Source organism: Melanaphis sacchari, unplaced genomic scaffold (genome assembly GCF_002803265.2).
Source record: "Melanaphis sacchari strain LSU unplaced genomic scaffold, SCAv2.0 Contig2_pilon_pilon, whole genome shotgun sequence".
NCBI lineage: Eukaryota > Metazoa > Arthropoda > Insecta > Hemiptera > Aphididae > Melanaphis > Melanaphis sacchari.
Window position 1 is genome coordinate 5,654,975 of NW_020271173.1, and position 25,769 is coordinate 5,680,743.

Sequence of the window (25,769 nt, forward strand, 5' to 3'; positions counted from 1 at the left end):
CACAGCTGGTTTTCTATGTTACATAAAAACGAGAATTTTAATTTTTAATATTGAGTTGAAATATTGGCTGGTAAAAAATAACGACGGCGAGCGATGCATTACGGTGTATACACGCCTTATATTATTACTATTTAAATGCACGTGGTCTAAGGGAGCAACAGGGTGACAAGGCAACAGAGTAACCGGCGACCGACAATAATAAGCTCATGCACATTATAATATTATTATTATAATTTCCGTCGACCTTGTACTTGATATCATTCTACAAAAAACTTTGCGCGTGTTTAGATTTTAATAATATCGTTTTGATCATCACAGCCAAGGGAAACTTAATTCAAAATATGTAATCTTAGATATATAAAGGACGTATTTCTATATGATAATACAGAAGAGCTGTGTAATATCGTTTCACGTGACTGTGCAGTAATAGGGCGTTTGGGCTTCTTCCCAGTCCTCGTATCGAATCCCGTTCGAACATTTAATATTATTTATTATTTTATATTTGAATAAGGATAAAAATAAAATGCGTAATTAGTAATAATTTAACCATTAAAATATATTCACGAATGTGAATTTCTTATTTTCTAAAACGTAAAAAAAAAAAAAAAAACGATTTTTACACTCGGATAAATTCGTTTTTTTGCGATATACTATTGTACGGTCTACGGTCTTAATCCATATAATATATAATGATATAATATTATTTAAGGGAGTTGACGTATCGATTGAATTGTAAATCTAATTACAACACATCTTTTTGACGTATAGTCGCTTGTACGGTTGCGTATACGTATGTATAGCAGTCCAGTCCGGTGAGAAAAAATAACATTTCTAGTATTGAAAAAGTTTCTCCGTAGAGCCAATAAATGGCTTTTATTCTATACACATACATATGCAATATACCTACGCGTGTATCATTGCGTATTTTACCTATATAGCTACCGCGCTGACCGGTGGGAAATAAAACGTCTATACGATACGCGCGCAGAGACCTATTTAAAAAAGTTTTCTTGACGAGACCATATTGTGTATTATATTGTATTATATTATATTATTCCGACTTCTTATGTCATCGACAGCTGCGCGCGGCGTTGATGTCGGTTTGCACTACGCACCGATTATCGAGTAGAAAAAAAAAACGATGTCCACGAGACGAAAGGAAAAACTGCGTCACGCGTGTCGTTTTATTTTGAGCTCTGCACGAGAAATCGACTGACCCGCATCAGTATAATATGTCCGTAAGAGAGAAAACTTTTCGACGTCGAGACATTACGCCGACAAAAACACGAAACGTTAAAAGCACGTCAATACGGGTTTGATGTGTTGTACAACTTGGCTTATTTGCGTTCAGCAGAACCGATCTTATGTAGTTAGCTTCAAAATTGGACATTTTGAGTTAACTCAACTATTATCAAACGTAAAAGGTTAAAAACTAAAAACATTGTTTCTGTCTTAACGTTAGCCTTTACTATATTTAATACTTTAAACATGTCAGTGCTGAGTATGGTATTACTAGTTAAAAAGCATTCATAACACGCTGATAAAAAAATCATGTATCGTATATATATATTTAGGCGTAACAGACGAACTAAGATGTACAGTATGATCTTAAAAATGATAAATCCCAATATCAAACTTTAAGTATACTTTATAGTTAATCGGAAAATATTATTTAAGTTCTTCATAAGAAGAGTATCGGTCTTATTTTTATTATTATGTACGACGTAAATTTTTGCACCCAGGCTTTTAGTTTTCAATTTTTTAATTATGTATTGTCAATTTCTCTTCACATTTTGATCATTTGACATAACTTAACCTCACAAGACTGTATTGTTCTTTTAAAGTAAGTACATTATGTGAAAATAGACAACATTATTGTTAAATTGTATTATTTTTTTGACCTAACTATCATGCATGCAGTTTATTATAATTATTGAAAAGAATATGCGATATTCCTATCATGTGAGATTCACTAAACAAGTAGTACGTATTATAACTAAAATATGCCTGTACAGTACAGTTACACAAATCTTAAACAAAACATAGGTTTTTGATTAAAATAAAGCTTTTAATTCCCATCACGATTTAATCAAAAGTTAAAGACACTAATCAATATAATCATTAAATGAAATCTTTTAGCAAAATTATGAATAAAATTGTGTACCAGGAACAATAACATATTATAGTTTTTATTTTTTTATTTACTTTAATTTATGAGTACATTATTAAAACACAATTTTAAAACTTATAATGATAAATTTATTAATTATTATAAATTTAATTATTTTTCTTTTATAAAAAATAAAAATAAAAATATACATTCTATATTTATTTAGTTAAACAACGTTAACTCTTATCGAATAACAAATTAAAAACTTTTATCTTTTAAATTAAGTCTTACACCAGAAGGATAAAAGAAAAAGTTATATAAGGTAAAATAGTAATCGTTTTAATTTAATTAATAAGATATTAAACAGGAATGTTCTTGTAAATTCAGTGGTAACATTTTATTTTTTTTCAACTTTTAAGTAATAGTATAGGAGACATACAAAAATCAGGCTAATTGAAAATAACAAGCAGCAAAGAGTTTTTAGCGGAAATCTTATCTTATCAAAAGCTCATCGAAGATAGAACGGTTGAAGAGTGATGTTTTCTAGTTTCAATTGAAGCTTTTGATAGCGAATTACTTTTCAGAGTTCTGTTAATCATTTTAGTATTATTTTAGATTCAAAATAAACTAATAATTATTATTTGAGTCAAATATATTACAATTTATTATTACATTGTATATATAATGTATGTATCCAATTAAATATAATGTGATTACACACTAATTACCACAAATAGTGTCATAACTCGTGAGTGCATCTTTCGTGGTTGAAATATTTGGAAAGCTTGCTTATGTATAATACACATATTTCATAACAGTTTATGTTTTTAACAAATAGAGTATAAATTTCATTAAGCAAGCATCTATTAAACATATTTTAAAATTATAAACATGAATGTTTATAAAATAAAAATGTCTTAAATTGTAAAATGTTCCAGTAAGAATTTTTAATTTAAACCGTACTATGCATATATAACACTCATGCATTATACGTATACGTATAGTAATAAACCAAAGTGCTAAAATATATTTGTTTATTATATTCTAAAATTCGAGTTCTTGGTAATAAAAACAATAACCACAAATTCACTCAACAGTTTAAACGAATTCACATACATTATTTTAATTAAATTCATCCTTCATGTGTTTTACTTACCGTTTGCAACCCTCGTCCTTCATCTAGAGCTACGGATTTAAAGATAAAACAAAATATTGTTGAATTTGCTTGAAAATAAATATTTGTGTATGAAAAACTGACGAAACTAAATAATCATCGTAATGTCTTATTATTTATTTCAAGAAATATAATTTTTTCATGTTGAAAAAAAATAAGAAAATTGATATTCATTGAGTAAATCACTATGATAAACTGACAATTTTATTAATCAAAGTATTTTTGACAATATATTATGCATAGAAAATAATAATATACGTCGTAATAAAACTTTCAAATCTCTATGAGTATTTATTAAATTTATACAGAATAACAAAAATTTTTATAATTAAGTAATAATTTGATCTTGAAATATCTGGAAAACAATTTGCAAATCTGTTTTGATATTTTTAAATTTCTTTGAGAAAATTTATAAGGATCTTCATATTAAATAACCAAAAAATAGTCATTCAAATTTACATTATATATTGTCAAATTTTGAACGTCATAAGTTTCTTAAATTGGTTACTTGTGAAATTTTCATACGAGTATTTTTAAATTTCTACAAGTATAGTACTTATACGGTTCATCAATATTTAGATATTATAAAAAAAAAAAAATGAAAACTTTTTAACATTAAAAATGCTTATAAAAAGCTTAAAAAAATATATTTAAATATTTTGAAAATTTTATTATGCATTGATAAAGATATTTTAATAATTGACAAATGTTTAAAGTTTATATGGTAATTATATTTTTGAATAATAAAAAAAATAATAAAAATCGCTTAAAGATTTTTTTTTTAATTTCAGTGGTAAATTAATATTATGGGATCTGTGTATTACAATTATTAAAATTCAAGTTATTTAATTAAGAAAAAAATGTATTTTTTACTTCTAAACCTCTCTAAAGGATTAATCAGATGTTTAAAATATACAATTCATTGTACAAAAATAAAGAATAAATAGACAAACATTATTATAAAACCAATATATTCATCGATATATGAATAGTATTATTAATATGATGGTAGTTTATGAAAAACTTGATGGAATTATGAGCATAAATGAATCTGTCTTCGCATTTTATGAAAAGGCTTTTGTACAAATACTTAATAATATTTCTATGGTTGCATATTATCACGGTCATTTATTTCTAGTAAAAAGTACAAAAGTACAGATATTAAACATGAAATATCATTTCAGTATAGTATATTATTATTGTATATCCCTCTGAAATTCCTGCTACAGTAAATTCAGAAAAATATATCAAATTTAATTAATAAAGAGTTTGTAATAAATATTATTTTGTTTCCGAAATGAATGATACAGTCGATTGTGTGAAAGTAATCGTGTGAAAATAATCCAAATTGCGTGGATTGTCTAAAATTAATCCGATTGGGTGAAGCACAATTGCATTATTGTTCGATAATATTATTATGATAGATAATAATTATAGTAAATGTATGATATAATAGAAGAGTAAGTTGGGCGATTAATCAGAAAATAATTACAAATTGTTTTGCCATATTTAATAGATTTCCGATTCTATTTTCTACGGGTTTTTTTATGAAAAAAAAAAAAAATAATAATAACAATAATATATAAAATTATTGTGATTATAATTATATTAAATAGTTATCAGAGCTCTGAATAGCTTAATTATAAATATTCGAGATTATTAATGATTAAACGTGATGTTTGGTGATAACTGACACATTTAAAAAATATAATTTATCAACTATTATTCATAGGTATTCGACTTACCGTCAAGGCGTCAACAAAAAAAAAATGATATTTTAATTTATATCACTTCAATCACATAATTTTTTTTATCAACAAACCATAAAAACCATTTGATAAATGATTCAGATAAATAAAACATAATACTTAATTTAATTTAATTTTGATTATCTAATATTATTTGTTGGAATTTTTAGTTTGGAGAACTGTAATACCTAACTTAACCTAAGTATTAATACCTTACGTTTTATGGTTGGATAAAAATAAATAAAATATAATCATTTAATACTACACAGGTAAGACATTTTAAGCAATATAATTTTTTTTAGATAGCAATACCATAATCATATTAACATGATGTACTATATTAATTAAAAACTATACTATTAGTAAAATACTGAAGTAAATTGCAAAGTATCATCTGATTTATATAAATTATAACGATCGAAGTCTTAACCTTAAGAATGTTGTATTGTATGCGTTCAATGTATGTTTAAATATATGGTGTGGTTATTATTAGTTTTGTTTTATTAATACACCTATTTACTGTCTTGTAATTCACAAAGAAGGATATACTATCTCTAAGCTTTCAAAACGCAAACATTCATAATATTTAGCATTCTAATGATAAATTATCAATGATGTAAAAAGATAAAAAATTGTAAAATAATATTCTAAGAATATAATATATTATACCCATTATTATTTTTCAATAATAAGTTCTTTTTTGATTTTTTGTATGATTTCATTCAAATATTTATATAAAATAAAAATAAGATCTAATGTTTTACGTAGAGAAAAAATATTTGTTTTAAAAGTACAGGGAACAGCATAGTAACTACTATATGTTAAAACCATAATATAAAATAATGTTTATTTTTCAAAAATATAACACGTACTTACCGTTTATCTAGTTTAGATACGATAACATATTGGTGTACTCAAATAAGTCATTGTGTTATGTTTTGACGAAGGATGACTGATCGTTGTTCATCCATGTTATTGTGTGGCGATTATAGGGAAAATAGGTTAGTGTAATAAAAAACTCTTACACATAAAGGTATACATACATATTTATTAAATAACATTTTTTTTTTTCATTTTTCAGAGACAGATAAACGTTAATAATACTGATTTATTATTTCTAAAGATAATTAAACAACAATATAGTCAATGAAAATACATTATACAAATACATATGAATTTCAAGTTTATATTATAATATAATGTATATTATACTTAAATATTATATTTATTATTTATATATATATTTATTAAAGACTATGTTTTATTTGTTATTACAAAATGCCTAATGCATATCAATAATATTATGTCTTATAAGTATTAAATTACTTATTGCAAGTTTATATTGTATATAGGAAACAAATAGCTTTACTTAATTATTAGATTGGGTCACAACTGAAATAAAAGGAAAATATTTTGTGTTCCTTCAACGATAGGTATAATACATTTTAAATGTGTGCGGGAAATTCGTTATTATTAATATATATATATATATATATATAAATATAATAAATATGTATAATTTTTTTTTTACAAAATTTTATAGACCAAAAAGTGTTAGAGATTGATTGTCTCTTAGCAACGTGGGCAATTGATTATACCCTCCATGTAATAGTATTATTATTTACACACCATTTCATGCCACCCTTTGAAAAGTGCCATTTTATCAATTTCGCTGTCATGTGACCGCGGCTTAAATTAAATTCTATCGTAAATCATAATTAGGGGCTTAATACTGAGAAATTTATGCTATTTTGGAAAGTTTGGAGAAAAACACGTACTAAACTATATATATATATATATATATATATATATACATATATATTATATGATATGCAAATTTAAAAAATATAATAATATATATATATATATATATATATATCACACACCTTTTTAAAAAATAAAAACGGAAATACTATAATTGCTTTTCAAATAAATATATTATGGATACATACTCGAACGATTGTTTAGCTATAATAAGAACAGATATTGGCACCATTTTATTTTAAATTGCACATTAAATTATTTTATATTTAATATAAATACGATTTATTGCATTTTACACGAGCTCAGCTAATCCACTTTTGAGCTTAATACATTGAAATCATAGTTTTTTTTGCATTATATCAACCAATATATAATAATATTAATTAAATACAAAATACAAAAAATTATTCAAAAGGTATAGTTGAAGAAAACGAGAAAATGTATTTACAATATAAATTTAGATCAACGCGATTATAATATGATGATTCGATTGATAATCACACATCGCAGCTAGTAATAAATAAATAAATAAAAAAAAAAAAAAAATGAAGAAAAAAACATTAAATCCCTTAAATATTAATTTTAGAACAGAATATGACACTTGACGTATAGGTCATATTCGTTTCAACTACTTGGAAAGACGTTGGAGTGAGTTAATGTAATGTAGCATTACATTTACTACCGTTAAAAGAAACATAATAATATGTTATATTTTAGTAATAAGTAATAGAAATAACGTGGATAGTTTTTTGAGATAACAAATAATTTTAACTACATATCCATTTGAGTTTTATACAAGTCAATAAATATAAATAGTTTTATATAAAAATTATTTTGTCCTGGCCTAAATAAAAATAATTTATTAAATTTAATAATTATACACATACATGCGTTGTTTGTGAAAAGTAAGAGCGTATATTAATTTAATAAGATTGTTAAGTTTCCAAATTAGAGTCTAACGCTGAATCTCGAACAACAATAGATATAGTATTATGTACATGAAATAAAATTCGAAAATTGTATATACAGAATTATAACTTAAAGAAATTTAATTACAGGAAAATAAAATAAAAACTATAATATGTAATAACCATTTTCTAACACGTATTTTGGGTCGAAACAGAATAATTTGAGGTGCAAATTTTCAACGTTTCATTATTAAACGGATTGAATCGTGGAAGACATTGCGTGTAAAATAGATTGATTACATTTGGTTATCATTAGCAATTAAAACAATGAATATTTTTAAGTCATTAGTAATTAAAATATCGTCCAACCGCCGGTGTAAAAAAGTGGGTGGGGTCATAGGTGGAGAGTGTAACATTTTATGTTCAAACGAGAAATCGAACACGCGAAATATTACGCGTACAGTTGTTGTTCAAAAAGGCGGTAACTAAAGTATACATATACTATAATATAATATTATGTATAATAAACTTTTATAACTCTGGAAATGACGTTAAACTGAGTTTAGAAGTCGAGATGCATACAACGATAAATTTTAAATATCTTGGCGTTGAGTTTGAACAATAAACATCCTATACAACACAAGCATGTACCAAATACTTCTTTTATGTATAGTATTGTATTATATTACAATAATGTCCAGCTTTCGAAAAAACATATTTTCATATAATTTAAGAATTCTAAGTTGAACGATGCACAACAAAAAGTATCCATGGACAAAAATATTCAAACTACAAAATCTGGTACGAAAAATTTAACAAAAAAAAATGATTTGATATTCTGTGACAAGAAAAAAAAAACTAGAATTTTTCCACTGACAACATGACAAAATAGTAATATTATTTTAGTTTATATCGTAATGATTTTGAGTATTTATTTGTGATGAGCAAATAAAAACTCGGATGAGAAGGATGTATAACTAAATATTTTGGTTTAGATTTTTTCTATCCATGGATTTTGTCTGTTTTGAATTTTTGATAGAACATGAATATGTTATATGGGCATCACGGGTAAAAATATTTGATTATTACGATAGGTATGCAGTCTTACAAATCCTAAAAACAAAAATAATAATACTACCGTTGATACTACTACTACTACTACTAATGATAATAATGATAATAATGATCATCATCATTAATCAATCATCATTACGGCGTCGAGAAAATAAATCCGGTGGGTGTCCTCATGTGTTTAATGAACAACATTCTTTACGGACAGCGATCGAAAAAAACAAGGAACCGTATTATAATAGTGATGTATGACATAGATGCGGATGGGCGATGGAAGGGTATTGGACATGGTGTTCCGTGAAATCATCCCTGCAGAGGTACAGGGATGTCGCGGGGTACACAATTCGCACGTGTCAGAGAGAGGAAGGATATAGACGAGCACCCGGAAGGTGCGTACCTACCTGGGAATTAAGAAACTGGCGCAACACGATACCGTTTAGTCATCGTTATTCGGGACGTTGCAAAGTGCGCTAGTCGAGTAGGGGTTGTCGTGGCAGGTGCGTAGCGGTGCTGGTAGTCGCGGAAGTGTTGGTCGGGTGCGAGTTGGATCATATCACCGGTATGTAACCGAGGTTCTTGCGTTGCAGGAACAGATGTATTTCCGAGAACTTCGGCCGATCCGAGTCGCCGCGCTTCCAGCACTCGGCCATGATCTCATACATTTCGCGCGGGCAGCTGGGCGGCGGTTCCGCGTACCTGTGCTTGCCGTTGGCCAGGTACATGTGGTTGGCGTTCTCCACCACCTGTTCGTTGGTCAGCTCTGCCAGCGGTTGGTGGCTGCAGAACATGAGTATCTCCCACAGGGTGACTGCGAATGACCAAACGTCGCTTTTCGACGTGTACTTGCCCTGCGAGCACATAAACCAGACGGTATCGTTGTTACAATAATTCAATACGGAGTAACTCGCCGCCGCGATTACTAATTGCGTTTGGAGACTGGTTTTCGAACATATCGAACGTTCTGAACTTTATGCGATTTAAATTTCGAATCCGGAAACTAATACTTGAAATCGAACGGTTCGAGAAAAATTGAGTTCGATGTACATACTTTTATAAATTATGAAAAACAGAACTCTAGAACACTATTTTTATTTACCGAATTTCCCGTATCGTTTCGTAAACTAAATTTAAAGTTTGAAAGTTCAAAATTTTCAAGTAAGCAACGTGTTTGGTTTTGTTTTCGATTTTAAACAAATCGAAAATTAGTGTTCGAGAAAAATGAAGTTCGACTCATTCCCAGTCGTGATTAAAATATCGCGGCTGGAGAGTAATTTTTTGGTGTTTTGTTGTTAAAAAATGTATTTATTACCTTTTAGTGTAGATTGTGCGATGTACAATTGTTATTAATTTTATTTTGTGTATTATGAGTTACGAAAATTCTACTTAATTAATCTGCATTTTCTATTGATATGGTCAATATCTAAATATTTTCAATATTTACCCATTTATTATATTTTAATGAAAATGTATAGTTATTGTTAAAATATCAAATATAATTATTCAATCATATTTTTATTTTTTTTTTAACTGTGAATTGAGCTAAAAAAAAAATTACATAGTTTCAGTCCATATTTTTCATATTTTTATACCTACATTTGAATCCCAAAAATAATGACAACTTTGCATAAAAAAAAATAAAAAATAAAAATGTTGTAATTAATTTAAAAGAAAAAGTTGAAAAATGTTTTTATTACACTGCAAATTTTAAGTTATAATTAGTGACAAAAATGGTAGAAATTAATGATAATAATTATTAATAGCTATAAATTATTTCTCTGTAATCATGCGTAGGTACACTGCAAAAAATTCATATGGACGCTTATTGTTACCCTTATAGCGAGAAAGTTACAAATTTCTATTATACATAAACCATGTACTCTGAGTTAGAAACTTCAAGTGTGAAACGTGCATGTACACAATATTATAAATTTAAAAATAACAATTAAAATATTATGTCCATTACATAAAAAAAAAAACGATCTGTCTAAAGTACCAAATATATATTATTTAAGTTTATATTAAAAAAAAAAAAATTATTATATCTACATAATTATTAATTATTTTAGTTTTGTAGGTGGTGATTACGTTTGGAAATATTATACAATAAACGAGTATTACAAAAATTATTTGAAAAATATTATAATATTTACTGGGAGTAATATAAACAATAATCTAAACGCAATAGAAATGTACATACGATAAGGAAAATCATATAATAAATATTGTTTGGTCATTTAATTCTGATTAATTTAATGAAACAATTAAAAACTACAAACTTGAAATTATTTTGAGCTGTTATACTTTTAAAGGAAAATTAAAAAAAAAAAAAAAAAAAATGAAAGTTGTTTTTAGAATTAAAAAAGTTTTATTCATTATAAATATCAATAATTATATAGATATGCAATTTATGAAATAGTCTGGATAAAGATCATCAAATTACTTATAATATTTATTGATTTATTTGAATGTTTACGCACAGTGATAACGGAATATATTGTAATCTATACGAATATAGATGTAGGTCTATTAGAAATTAAAATATTATTACAAAACCAACACAGAAATAAAAATAAATACCAAATCTAATTTAAGTTTAATTAAAAATGAAGTTTGTAATGGTGCATATCGTAATAACTTTTCTATAAGCTATTAGGTTGTTGTTAGGGGCAACATTTTAAAAGCTGTATTTCATAGAATCGCTCTTTAACATTTCGAATTCTAAATAAACATATTTAAAAATAATTACTAAGCTTACCCAACGTTTAATAAATAAATACTCTAAATAATTAAGGACACAAATAAATATCAATATTATACTTTTATGTACTGCATACATTTTTGTGTGAACGATTTACATTATGTTTAATATACAGTCGCTATTTAAATTTGTGTTAGTACGTATGTCAGTGTGTATTTAAGAAGTTTGTTTGGACAAAGTATTTCCAAAGTAAAAAAAGAGGTAAAGTCTTACGTATAAATACTATAAAGTAAGCAAAGTCAGTTCGAAATGATGAATGAGTAGAAAGGGAAGTAGATCACTATCTCAATTATTGTGTAATTGCGTTTTATACACACATACATTGACATAGAAAGAATGCTTAAATATTCACTAAAATATCGTAAAAAATATTATTTTTTTATTTTATTTTTTTTCTATGTTTGATAATATCATGAGGATAATTTTATTTATTTACATTTTAGAGCTTCAATTGAAAACATAATAATAATAATAATTGACTTACCAGAAGTAAACTTTCCCACGACATCCATCTGATCGGCAATCTCGACTTAGTGTCACTAACGTAATAATCTGAATCGTATTGAGTACAATATAACGCGTGATCGGATATCTTCAGTGAATAGTTTTTTCCCACCAAGCAATTTCTCGCGGCTAAGTCTCTGTGGACAATCCCTTTACCCTCTAAATGTTTCATGCCCGATGCGATCTGAGTGGCAAAGTATAGCAAACATCCGTAACTGCAAGAATACAAAATTGAAATAAAAAAAAATACTGAAAGTATGAGTATTTAACACCATTCATTATTCGTGATAAATATTATACAGGTAATATAATTATTAAAATAACGTGTGCACACTGTAGGTACATGTATGAAAAAGCTGTTTATTATATTATTTGTGGAACGTTTAAAATCATTGGAATTAATACGTAATTTGACTTAATTTGAAACAATGAAATGGAACGTACTAGTTACATTCACTTGTTATTTTTAATACAAAATAAAATCTTACAAAAAACTATTCTTTCATAGAATATGAAAAACATTTAATATTTTATTTTAAAATTTATTTCTCACTTTTTACACTTATTTTTACATCGTTGATATAAACATACAAAATAAAAAACATTTGGTACAATTCTTATTTAATACTAAATCTTTATGTTATCTTTTGATATATTGTGTGTTAAATACTTAAATTCAACAATTACTTGGTCTATGTTGATTTATTTAACTTTTTAAAAAGTTGTAATATTTATTCACTAGGTAACTTAACCTTTCTTAAAATTATATTGTTATTATTATTATTATTATTTGATAACAGTACCTAGGTAAATTATATCATATTGTAATAAATACTTTATCATAATACCCATAACTTCATAAGAAGGTAATAATTATATTTCAGTTTTCCTAATAATTTAGTACAATTAAAATGATTATACCAACAGGCATCTAATGTGATGGTTCAGGATCTATATTGGCATAGATTATTTTATATTTCAGTTAAAAAATCTACGGCGGAATATGTGTGAAGTGTATAAAAACAGTATATTCTTACTTGATTGTTGGATGAGCTTCAGTAGATTCTGTGGTTTGGACCTTCAAGAAACTCGGCAAGTCGCCGTATTCGCAATATTCCTGTATTATGCATAGAGGTTCATCAGGGCTGCAAACGCCCACAATACGTGCCAAATTTGGATCCCGAACGGTATACAGACATTTAGTCTCTCTCATCACGTCTTGTCTAAAGATAAATACACATCAAAACATAATATATTTATTAAAAATATAGAATATAGGACTCGTATAAATGTTTTTAATAATTGTATTTTATAAATTTATTTTCTATCTATCTCAGCAGAGAACATAACATTTAGTTTAAATCGAATCATTGACTTACAAAATAGATATTGTTAACCGAAATTGAAATATCGTTATCGTCTCGTCAGTCATTTTTGTATTGGAGGTAAACAGGCAAATGATAAATAAAATAACATTTTTTTTGCTTGTGTTATTACGATAATGGCGTACGTGCGAAAGAAATTGTAAATAGGGCACGTTTTTTGAAGAATGTCGTTTAGACGAAAAATCGATTTTAGAATCTCGCGTATTTTTATAATAATAATGCTCAGGTCTAGAGTATACGAAAATAAAGAGGAAAAAAAACTACGGGCATAAAGCAAAAATTGTGATGTTTATAAATATTATTTATTTTTTATTATTATTATTATTATTCTACTCACTTGTTTTGTTCACCACAGCCACGACGAAGCGATTTGACGATCACTTGTCTTTTGTGGAACGTCGACGTGGCATTGTACTCGGGTATCCCATCCGTTTCGCATAAGTGGATCTATATAATATGGAATTGACAGTTGTTTATTAAATATCATCAAGCATTCCAATCACGTTTGGTGTGTTGGAGAAGTTACCCTACACCGTGTGTGCGTGTGGGAGCTCTCGGGGTTAAGTAAGGGGGGAGGGGGTGTTGGAAGTACGGCAAAGTGCGCTCACCATTCCGAAATTGCCTTCGCCTAGTTTTTCGATCACTCGCAATCGATTTCGAGATATCTCGTACAGTGACGTTTGACTGCATTCATCCTGTTTGTCTTCCGGCAGTTTCATGCACGTGAACACGCCCGGCGTGAAATGCTGCTCTTTGCGTTCCGTCTGCAAAAACCGGCGAGTAGAAAAATAAGAAATGTTAATTCCATCTGATAGCTATTTCGAGGTATCTATGGATGTCAACACATACTTTGATTATATCGATAGCCGCATAGTAATTGTGCAGGTTTGCCGGCAGCGATTTGTTCAGCTGTTCCGATTGCTGTTGTAAGAGTGGCGGCGGTCTGGTGCTAGGTGGCGGCGGTGGGTTTAGTGTGTACATCGACGGCGACGAGTATTTAACATCGTCTTGTCCGAAACTGCCGACACTCGTGAAGTCTAAATAGAAATACATATATAGTACCAACTACCGGTTATAAACACCACAAACGACACTAACAAGCAAACATAGCCCCATAAATGGCATACTGTTGTTCTAAACCCATTTCCTCGAATATAATATTGATATAACATAAAAAAATATTCAAGTCACTGACACGACTGTGAAACCAAAATAGCTTTTGTCAAAAAACGACTTTAAAATAATAATAAAGTATAAATATAACATGTTGCGAATGTTCCAAATTATTATATATTCTATGGTTCTGTCACATTAGCGAACATAAATTAATTTTAAGTAGTCTTAAATGGTTTAATGTACATAAATTGATTTAATTTTAGTATAAACAATTTGTAATTAATAAATATTTAATAACTATATATGTGGATATACTTTATGACTTGGGTACTAATGAAAAGAATAGCAACTCAATAATAACACTTCACAAGATGATTTAACAAAAGTTGATTTTAATATAGGTTTATTAAGATTTAAATAATTTTTAAGTCCCTTCACTATTTTCTCTTTAGCGTGCAAGGAAGATTACCAAGAATGGCAAGAATAATGTCGGAACTAAGAAGAGATATTAGTGGATTTTAGTGATTTGTCAATCAAAGCAGAAGAGTTTGTATAGGATTTTGACAGTTAGTTCTTTGTAGTTTTATATATATATATATACAATGTAATCATATTCTGACTTATTTAACATAATATATAATATTTAAAGATTATATTGTGTATTAAAGACAATTGATTAGTCGGATTCTTATACTTAATGAATAAGTTATTTTTAGTTTCTATAGTTCATATGAATATAAAAATGAACAATTGACATATTTTAATATATTTTATAGTAAAAATAAATGTGATAAATCAATTTATATATTTTTTTAATGTAATATAACCATACAATGAAATCTTTATTTTGAACATTCACTAAGCAGTGCCTTAGAAAATGTATATTCACTGTTTAATTAACTTGTTGTTTCCGCATTGACATTTCATGGTTTTGAATCGCAATTATAAAATTCTTAAGTTTTACGAAACAACTAAATACGATACATAAATTAATTATAATATTACAGATAAATCGATAATAATATAACAGTTATTTGTAATAACAATAGGTTAGTTGATTAAATACATAGCTTGAACTAGTTAATTTAAGTTAATTTAGTCAATATTTAGTATAATAAATTGAATTAAAGTTAAAAAAAAAATAAATATTATATTTAACTGAGCAAGATTAATGTTAATAAGCGAAAAATACTAACTTATCACAGTTAACAAAAAATAACCTAGATTCGTATAACATAATGACTGACAACTTTTAATTTTGTTTAATCATTTCGTTAAAAAATATGTTACAATTTTTTTTTTTTTAAATATACACTTTTGTGGAAAATCAATGAATACACGTTTGTGTCTGCTAAAAAAAAAAAAAAAATATTGATTCAAAAAATAAAACGTATTAATTTTGCTTTTTTATACACAGTCATATCGTGACGGGAGACAAACAAAATATTTTATTCAATCGATTTTCAATTAAATCTGCAGCGGGTGCACGTTAGCAAAAACACGATTTTAACTCTGAGTCTAATTACGTATTTTAAGGCGGACATTTAGAAAAAAAAATACTCAAATAGTAATTCGATAATAATTTCTACGGCGCAAAGCCAATCGCACACGTGTGTGCATCGTACCGTATAGATTAAAATATATGATACGAAAACCCGCCGCCGCGAAAGCGCCGGGAGTAGCATGTGGGTATCGTGAATGGGGGGGGTGCGTTGGCGACTTACCTGTGTATTCGCTGCTCTTGCTCGTGGTCAACGCCGACACGTCCTTCTTGAACAGGAACGTGGTCGGCGCGTAATCGTGGTTCTTGCCAGAGGGCAACCGCTTGTACGGCTCGTGGTACACGGACGAGTTGTCGCTGTCCTCGGACTCGTGTCCGACATGTCCGCCGACGCCGCCGACCCGACCGCCGCCGATGCCGATGCCGATGCCGCCGCTCAACATGGTCCCGCTCCGGCCGTACAGCGACGACGACCCGACAGCGGCTTTTGACCCGTTCTTCAGGTGCTTCATGTTGATGGACTGCTGTTTGGGCGCCCCGAGCGTGGCCTGCTTGAACTGGAGCAGCGCGACCTTTTGCCGACCGCGTTTCAGCGCGAGGCCGACGGCCACGCCGGCCACCAGTAGCACGGTCATGGCCAGCGACCCGGTGACCAGGCCCACGTACGTCTGCGTGCTGTTGCCCGGACTTGGTCCTGCGAAAAAGGATTTACGGATGGTTGTTATATCGTCGCTATTTTTTCGACTCGCGTGAGCGAGTTTTCGTGTTACATAATAATAATATCAATCATATAGCGCGGAACACGGCGTAAGTCGTCAGTGTCCCCGAAATACAGTAGGTAACTGTTTATGATAATAATAATGATATGTATAAACCCTTCGAAACGTGGCTACAAAGTCTAAAAGCTCTGAAAAAACTTCCGTTTAAAATCACTCGCAATCGTTCTTTCTTTTTTTTTTTTTTATTCTGAAAACGTTTATTTTATAAATTCTTTACTATGCGCGTGGTATTATGTCGGAAATAGTTTTTAACTTAAAATCTTTTCTTTTTCTTTTTTTTTTTGCAGTACGTGACTGATTACATTGTCTTAAATACGTTAAAAAAAATATTTACATGATATCTTTAAGACTAATAAAATAGGATTTCCAAAATTAAAATTTCGTGGAGAACTTACAAAAAATATCACACTTTTTCAAAGACGAGAAAAAAAAGTTTATGATGATTATGATTTATAAATAATAGCTTTTACAAAGTTTATTATTATTATAGATTCGAAATATCAATAACGTAATATGTAGACATTTTGGTTTAAATATTGACAACACTAAAGAAAATCAATCTATACTTGAAACGACATTCCAAGTATATTTAGTTATAAAGAGATAATATTGCTACAATTTTATTTAAGAGCCGCTAAATAATGAATTTATAAAACAAAAATCAACAACTCATATACCGTAGACCATATGTACTACGTTCACAGTATAAAAGATAAACTCACCATCTACCTTAATGAAAAATTATAACATCATAATGAATTTTCTACGAGTCTATTTAATGCATACTGAATAGCTATTATTTTAATAGAAAACGAATAAATGTAAACGGAACAGAAAAATTTAGAATATTAGTAGATTTTTGAGTACTTAAGTTTAACAGAATTTAAATTTTAAGATATTTAAAACAAACAGTACTACAATATATATTATAAAACACATATTTATACTTTTATTTTAACGTGAGTATATAAAAACAATGTATATACCTAATAATGAGGTCATCAATCAGGAATGTGCGACGAAAAAAACAACTACGATTAACACAAAAAATAAACCAAATATATGAACCACAAGGACATTTGGCACATGTCAAAAAATGAGCGATTCTGAGACTTACATTAAAAAAATATTTCGAAAATAGTACGTTAGCGGAGACTTGCATCGACCTTTAAGAGGTATACTAATTATTTAAAGATATAATCCTGGGATCCTGGGAAATAAATTATTTTATACGTGATTTTATCGAGTTTGTGAAAACAATTTCACGCCAATAAATTCAATATCAGTTATAAAAATATTTTCAATTTTTGCGTTGATCAATATTTGGATGATTAATATTATTAAAAATTAAACTAAAATAATTAATAAATTTATACTCTACTGAGTAAAGTAAATCAATTTTATGATTATGATACACAATGGGTGTACTACTATAATAATACAATTGTTGGCATCGTGTGATTGAATTGATATTGTTTACATACTCTACATATTGTTTTTAATCTGTCTTTATTACCCTAGTTCAAATATAATATTTTTACTAATCAGTGAACATGTGATTAGACATTATGATTATAATTTAATTTTAAAATGTCAAATTGACATTTTATAGTTATTTTAAAAATGATACAAGGGACAAGATGGTTAGCGATATTGTTATTCGTGTTAAAAATAGTGGTATTGGTCACGGAGATCGTCGTTGTAGTAACTTTGTTCTACACGAATTAAGATTATTAAACTGATAATTAAAACTGTTATTTTTTGTGCAATGAGAAGTTAATCCAACTAATGAAATAGTTCTTACTCTATAGAGTAAGAGAGATGTTATATGTCATGATTTAATGTAAATTGCAAGACTATCAGACTTTACTAATAAATTAAAGACAATTGTGCTTAGATATTTTTTGTTTCTATGGGTAGTAAACTTCTGAATTTATGACAGTCTGTAGTAAATAAACAGGAACTTGTTAATTGTACGATTAACATAATATAAAACATTACTGTAGAAGCTAGTCATGAAAAAATATGTAAACTAAAAAATAACATGATGTAAGTTATTATTTTAGGTTAAATTAAGGAAATTAAAGGTAGCCAAGAGTCAAAACATACCAAATTACATATTTTAAAGCTTATTTCGGTCTTTTAATACCACCTTTAAGTTACAGACCTTAAAAAAATATTGCTATAAAATGTATATTTTTCATTAAATTAAATAAACTTTTCGTTGATCTAAGGTACGAGTCTTTACGTTTACCAACTCAATATTAATTATTAACAGACTGATTGTCGTTGGTACCCAACAATAGTTATAGTCTATTCAATATAAAACTTACAAACTTCAATAAATATACATCCATTGAATTTAACAATGCTTATAACGATCAATAATATAAAATACATTTTTAAAAAGCAATAAGGCTAAAAAAACATTTTTTATCATAAAATATTAAAAATAATTGTTTTTTTTTTGTCGTAAAATTGTAAATTATTATAATCCTTTATAACCTATATTCAACAATTCAATAAATGTATAGTTATTATGAAAAAAAAACACATATATATTTTGTTAATTAAATGATTTTTTTTTCATTGAAACCAACCACAATATATCTACTTCCTTGATCTCCTTAACTAAAATCGTACACGACTTTTTTGATTGTATACAATCACCGAAAATGTACATCACGTAATAAAATAGCATTAAATACATAATACAGATAAAGGTGTACAATATGTACATGGATTATTTATTTTGAATGGTTTACCTGTAGTAACTTCCTTTCTCGTTTGCGTCGTATCACCACTTTGGCGAAGTTCGTATCCAGTTTCTTTTTGCGTGTAGAACTGTGATAGTAATCCTTCGGTTATGTTCGCAGCGACCAATTCTGTAAATTACCAATAATACCGTAAACGTTATAACAACTCATTCACGACAACACTGTTCATCGTATCCATAACTGCCAGTTAATGGATACGTATATAGGAGGGTCGTAGGTATATGGGCTCTATACGCGACGTCTAGTTTACATATATTACGGTTTGTATTTTGCAATTAGACTGCCACCAACTACGGTAAATTTTAATGTTGGGTCGCCTATGGTCATTGTTCGAAAGGATGAGAATTCATGTTTTAATGGAATGTACTCATTAAAGGAGAGCTCGGAGGGCTTAAAAGCACGCCTGTTATTTGTGCATGAAACACAAACACACCTGGTCCCGAAACATAAATTTTAAGTTACGTTGTGTGGATAAAAAAATAATAATAATAGTAAGAAAAAAAGTTTTAATCCTACGTAGGAGAGGTATTGACTAATGGATGTCTTAATTAACGCCAAATGTTTCAGTTACTGTACGCTGGAAACACAAGGGACGTAAATAGGTGAGTGAAAAGTTTTCAGACGTTAACAACTTTTATTTATTTTTTTTTACTCCGGAAAACGTTTTTGTTTAGTTCTGTAAATGCCAATGGTCAATATTGATGATGTTTTTGTCCGTTGAATGATTTGATATACATATATATATAAATATATATTTAATATGATTGATAGACGTAAAGTTTGTAATATAAGTTGCCATTTCGTTTTTAAAATAAAACTATTAACAGATACCATTAAAATATACTTTACAGAGCGTTCAATACTATAAATCGAATTTAAAACGATTGACTATTAGTTTTGTCGCAGCATCGAGAATAAATTTGATGTTTTACCGGTATACAAAGATAATAAACGATTGATTTACCACCATACGAAAAACTAATATAATTTATATTATACATTTGTTCCCATCAAATATCAACCATAAAAATATTAAAGTAATGGCAGTAGTTATTAATTCATTGCTCGCTCTATATACTTGAATTTCATACTACTTCTCTGTGTGTTAAATAATTTATAGTGTTCATGTGAAACCATTACTTTTTCTGAAATAGTTTTGGTGTACTAAACTAAGGCAAAATCATAACAATTTGTTACAGCAGTATTAGAATAATTTATAAAAGGTTAAAATAGTAATGTTTAACAACTGAATCTTAAATACAACTTCATTATACTTGATATACACAAATTAAAATAACAAAATATTAAATTAAATCTTATAACTATAATATTATTTTACTCGTATATATTATCCAAAAATACAAAAATATTTAATTTTGTGTAACTCGTAATGCCCGGACCAATTAGTAAATTAATTAACGTTGAGTAACGTAATATCTATATTAAACTATTTTTTTATGAGGACATTTGATCTTAAGTCTTAAGGTTAGCGTACGGGAGTAGTAATATAATATAATATAAAATAGTATTGGTATTTATCACTATATTTTTAAAATATTTATTAAATATATTTAATATATTTAATATATTCTAAATTGTATTTTTTAAGCTCTCCAAAATATTCTTACTTGATAATTTCTGATCAAATCTCCCCTCTCCGTTACTTTCAGATAAAAGTTTGTTCGTCATACTTGGGTATAGCCAAGAGCAGTGCAGGTGTTCAATATGGGGGTGTTTTGTCTCTCTTATATTATATAATAAATATGCTACCATTCATAAAAAATGTCATACTGCTTTCCTTAATCTCCAAAATCATTTCGATGTCATAGCTGCTTGATATAAAAATTAGCGTTTCAAAATCAACCAATTAAATCAATACATAATACATTCACTTTTCGCATTCCTTTTAGCCCTGCAATATTTCTAAATAATATTCAAATTTATACATATCAATCAACTTAGGTCTAATTATTGATCACCGGCTCGTTTGGTCACATCACATCAGAACTAAAAGGGCTTAATGCACATATCAGCTTACTTAAAAATCAAATGATCGACAACAAGTACACTAAATTAAATACAAAACTTCTAATATATAAATACATATTCAAACCAATGTTGATTTATGGTCTCCAGCTTTAGCAATGCTAAAAAATAAAAATACTGATAAATTCAAATCTTCCAAAATAATCTTCTTAAAATCACCAATTCTTAATTTTATGTGACAAATTTAACATTACATACCCATCTAAAAATCAAAACCGTCCACGAAGAAACAGCAACGTTTTATAAAATATTCCACTTCAAATTTCCATCTCATATAAACCCCCCTCATATCAAACTTACCACTCTCACAGTTCTTGGGAGATTCCCAAAAAATCTTAAAAGGAATATTGGTGTTGTGACATATTTGAGGTTTAGTGTTTAAAAATTTAAATAAGAAAACAAAATAATAAAAAGTTAGGGTATTATTACCACTGGGTGACTATTTCTATCGTGCTACTCATATTAAAAAATAAGTTCTGTTATCGCATTTTTTTCTTAGGGAATAGATTAAATGTGCCTTTAAATAAATTTAAAAAAACTTGATAATTACGTAATACATACATTATACTATCATGAAAATTATCGATAACTATGTTCAACTATGTTCTTAGCTTTAAATTATTTATGAAAGGATTTTTAATTCGATAAATTAAATGTCTAGTACAAGAAAAATAGTCTGAATAGAATAAAAACAGTATGTCTTAGAACTTGTATGAAGAAAATAGGACATTGTTTGTAGGAAACATGAAATGAGTGGAAATTCTAATTTAAACAAATTATGCAAAGTAAATGCAACACGTTGTGACCTTTCAAAACCTGCTGTGGATGTACTAACAGGAAGATATTATGTTTGTATACCAAGTATAAGCATATAAAACGATGGATCCAATAACTAAGTTTTGTGGTTAACCATAGTCGATTAATCTCATAAATTTATGATTGGCATTATACGTGAGTACATATTAAAACTGGTAGTGACAGGTCGACCACAACGATACATTATTGTCATTATAATGAAAAGAATAGAGACTCGCTAATACCGATTAGTGTCACTTGCATGCTAAGTGAAAATGATTTTAATCAGACAAAAAACTAAAATAGTATAATATGTAATAAAATCGGTGGGATGATTACAATTTCGGTATTTTGATTAGGTATTTTTTTTTTTTCGTAGTACATAAACCGCAATTTGCAACGACCGAGACAGCCTTATCATTTCACTCGTTCGTTGTTCAATGTGCATTGATTCAAGGAAATCCTTTGAAATTGGATTTCTTTAGAGGTACATAAAACCACACTACGGTGGCCACGAGGAATTTCTATTCACTGAAGGATTTGATGGGATTTTGTGTCTTAACGCATTCTTGTATTATAAAAGTTCATTTTGAATAATGTTTCAATGTAGTAAAAATATTGCACATGAATCCAACTGTACACCTTTTATATGATGTTTTTGTTTTAAGAAGTAATTTATTTCAAAGCAGCTATACGGATACGGTGTTTGTGCGTGTCTGCTTATTATTTATTTTTCGAGTGCATAATGCATTTGGATGTTAAATTTAATTTCAATCAAGTCCAAAATTTTCAGCCAACGATACTAATAGTCATATTATGTTGAAATTGGTATAAAATTCGACGGGTTTCGTTTGAAATTTGCAATTTCACAATATTTTTTGCTAGATTCATTCATATTTTTGATGTGGATGGTGGGCGGGTGTCGGTATAAAGCAAACGGCAGTGTTTTCTTATAATAGATAATAATATACTTATATTCTACACACACACACACACATTCATGTCAACGTACAAATATTATAATATATGGTAAAAACGTTTTCGATTTATTTATTTTTATCAAGGGAGTATATACACGGTTGTGGTATATTCCGACAAAATGTCTCGTACGGAAATAATAGTAAAATGTAACTCGAGCTCGATGTTATTGCGAGAGAAAAATGCGGATTGTTATCCCCATGTCATCATTGATGTGTGACGTGCACCGAAAGAAGCTCCCTCGTATGCTGTATCGCGTATAATAATATCTTTCAACGTTTACCGATTGCGACCGACCGGAAATTTAAATCGTACCAATATATGCGACGACGTTTCTACATATATGCGCACGGAGGGTGGTGAATATATATTATAATAGACCGTACTGCGTTTTTCCCCCTTCCAGTTACTTTTTCCTGTACATGTCGCATGCTGGAAAACAATTTTTGTTTCCACGGTTGGGATGTGCGACTTGAGCGTAGACCGAACTTTTAAGTGTATCTATGGTCAAAACAGACAGTTTAAAAAGGACGGCGTTTTTTTGTCGTACAGAATTTGTTATAAACGTATTTTTGTCAACTCGTAAACGTGAAAGGTCGAGAGTTTGATTTTACACGAATCGTTTTTTAATGAAATGGAAAACAAATACAATCGTGGGCAGTCACGTACCAAGCTGACTGCTTTAGTGTGAATTCGAGAATAAAATGGGATTGGTCGTGCACGTAAACATATTGATGATTGTTTTCTGTTATTATAAATTGTTAGAGAATTTTTGTTGGAATTATGTCCATTTCCAGACTATTATTAAACAGCAGACATACTATCTACAAATAAGTAGAACATCTCAAAGTAATGATTATGTACATTTAATAAAACTAGTTCAAATCAAACGATTGAATAAACTTTAATTTATTTCTATAAGTATACACTATACACAATATATACACCATATAAACATTTTCGATATTGATGAAACATAACTATTTGGGTTTAAAGGGGATTGAAACCAAAACCCAAATAGAATAGGATTATAAAGGTTAGTCAATCTGTAATAGCGTGCTGACAATTTTTTTTTTCACTTAAACCAAGAAAGTTTGATATTAAAATTGAAACGAATATTCTGTTTCCAGTATTTATAAGTTTGTAAATATATCGAAAATCTAAAATTGTCTTCCGTACGTGCTATGGTACAAGGTGCGTATGATATCATGATAAAAAATAAAATTGGGATTTCTCAATAAGAAAATCACTTTGTTAAAACATTTATCTTGTTTATTTAGTGACAATTTAGAGTTATATGGCTAATAAATTATAATTATAATACGTTGACTTGTCGCAGATACTTGTGCAGATATAACGCGTCTAGTTGATAAACGTAAATAAGTTTGTAGGAACATAAACTATGCTAAGTTATGGTGAATTATAGTTTTTGTCTATTCAGTAACCGTACCAAGTTTACAAACGCTAGTGATTTATGTGGTCGGTGGTTAAAATGACAAGTGGACTGAAGTAATATGCTTTCGAATGAGAATAGAGTGCAGGTTGGTTTATTGATTAGCTAGATTTACAACATACGACTATTTATGTCATCTTGGTTTAAAGTGAATAGGCCATTATAATAATATGACATAAACCTAAGAACATTTAATTGTAAAATATCTTAAACCATATATATTTGAAGAACAATAATGCTTATACATTTTTATTTTGTATAATTAAAAAAATGTACTGAATTGAAGACCTTAAAATTTTAAAATTATATTTAAAATATTTATTTTTTTATGGCTTTTGCGATATCCTTTTAACTTTTTTCAGAACTGCTATCCAGAACTTGGTGTAATATAAAAAGAATTATTACGATATATTACCCGAGTGTGTCCAAAAATTACTTACCGGACTCAAACGAGACCTCGCTGATGAGTATCCATCGAGCAGAAAAATAGAGACATATCTTGATATACCGGCCCACCCTGCTCTTCAGATTGATGGTTATGTTTACAGCGGTGTCCTTAATGGCCTCCGACTTTGTACTAAACTTTATCGGCCATTCTTGCCATTTGTCCCCGTCCAAGCTGACGTAAATCAACGCCATACTAAACACCTGAAAGGGCAGAAAAATATATGTCGTGTTGAGAAAAAAAACAATTCCATAAATCACATAGATACACATTGAATATTGTTTGCATATTATTATTTATGTACACATGCACCCTATAATGTTTGATGCTTTCATAAAATTAAACATTTATCTCTATAATATTATATTGTATACTGAATAAGATAAACATTTTTGTTTTATCATGTTTTCAGATAAATTAAGAAATTTGAAATATTTGAATTTTTTTTTTTGCAATT

At 28.4% G+C, this 25,769-nt stretch overlaps 1 protein-coding gene across 2 annotated transcripts in view; it reads right to left on the reverse strand.

The window, feature by feature from the left end:
* Window positions 1–7,211: 7,211 nt before the first annotated feature.
* Window positions 7,212–25,769, reverse strand: part of LOC112596121 (discoidin domain-containing receptor 2-like) — a 212,128-nt gene continuing 193,570 nt past the window's right edge. For both annotated transcript variants that reach the window (XM_025341621.1, XM_025341620.1), the window contains 9 exons: window positions 25,308–25,515; window positions 19,584–19,703; window positions 16,263–16,733; window positions 14,272–14,459; window positions 14,031–14,186; window positions 13,760–13,869; window positions 13,075–13,260; window positions 12,018–12,252; window positions 7,212–9,623 (listed from right to left, as the gene is read on the reverse strand). In XM_025341621.1, coding sequence (XP_025197406.1) covers window positions 9,324–9,623; window positions 12,018–12,252; window positions 13,075–13,260; window positions 13,760–13,869; window positions 14,031–14,186; window positions 14,272–14,459; window positions 16,263–16,733; window positions 19,584–19,703; window positions 25,308–25,515 — 1,974 coding nt within the window. In that variant the 3' untranslated portion in view covers window positions 7,212–9,323. The remainder of the gene's footprint in view (window positions 9,624–12,017; window positions 12,253–13,074; window positions 13,261–13,759; window positions 13,870–14,030; window positions 14,187–14,271; window positions 14,460–16,262; window positions 16,734–19,583; window positions 19,704–25,307; window positions 25,516–25,769) is intronic.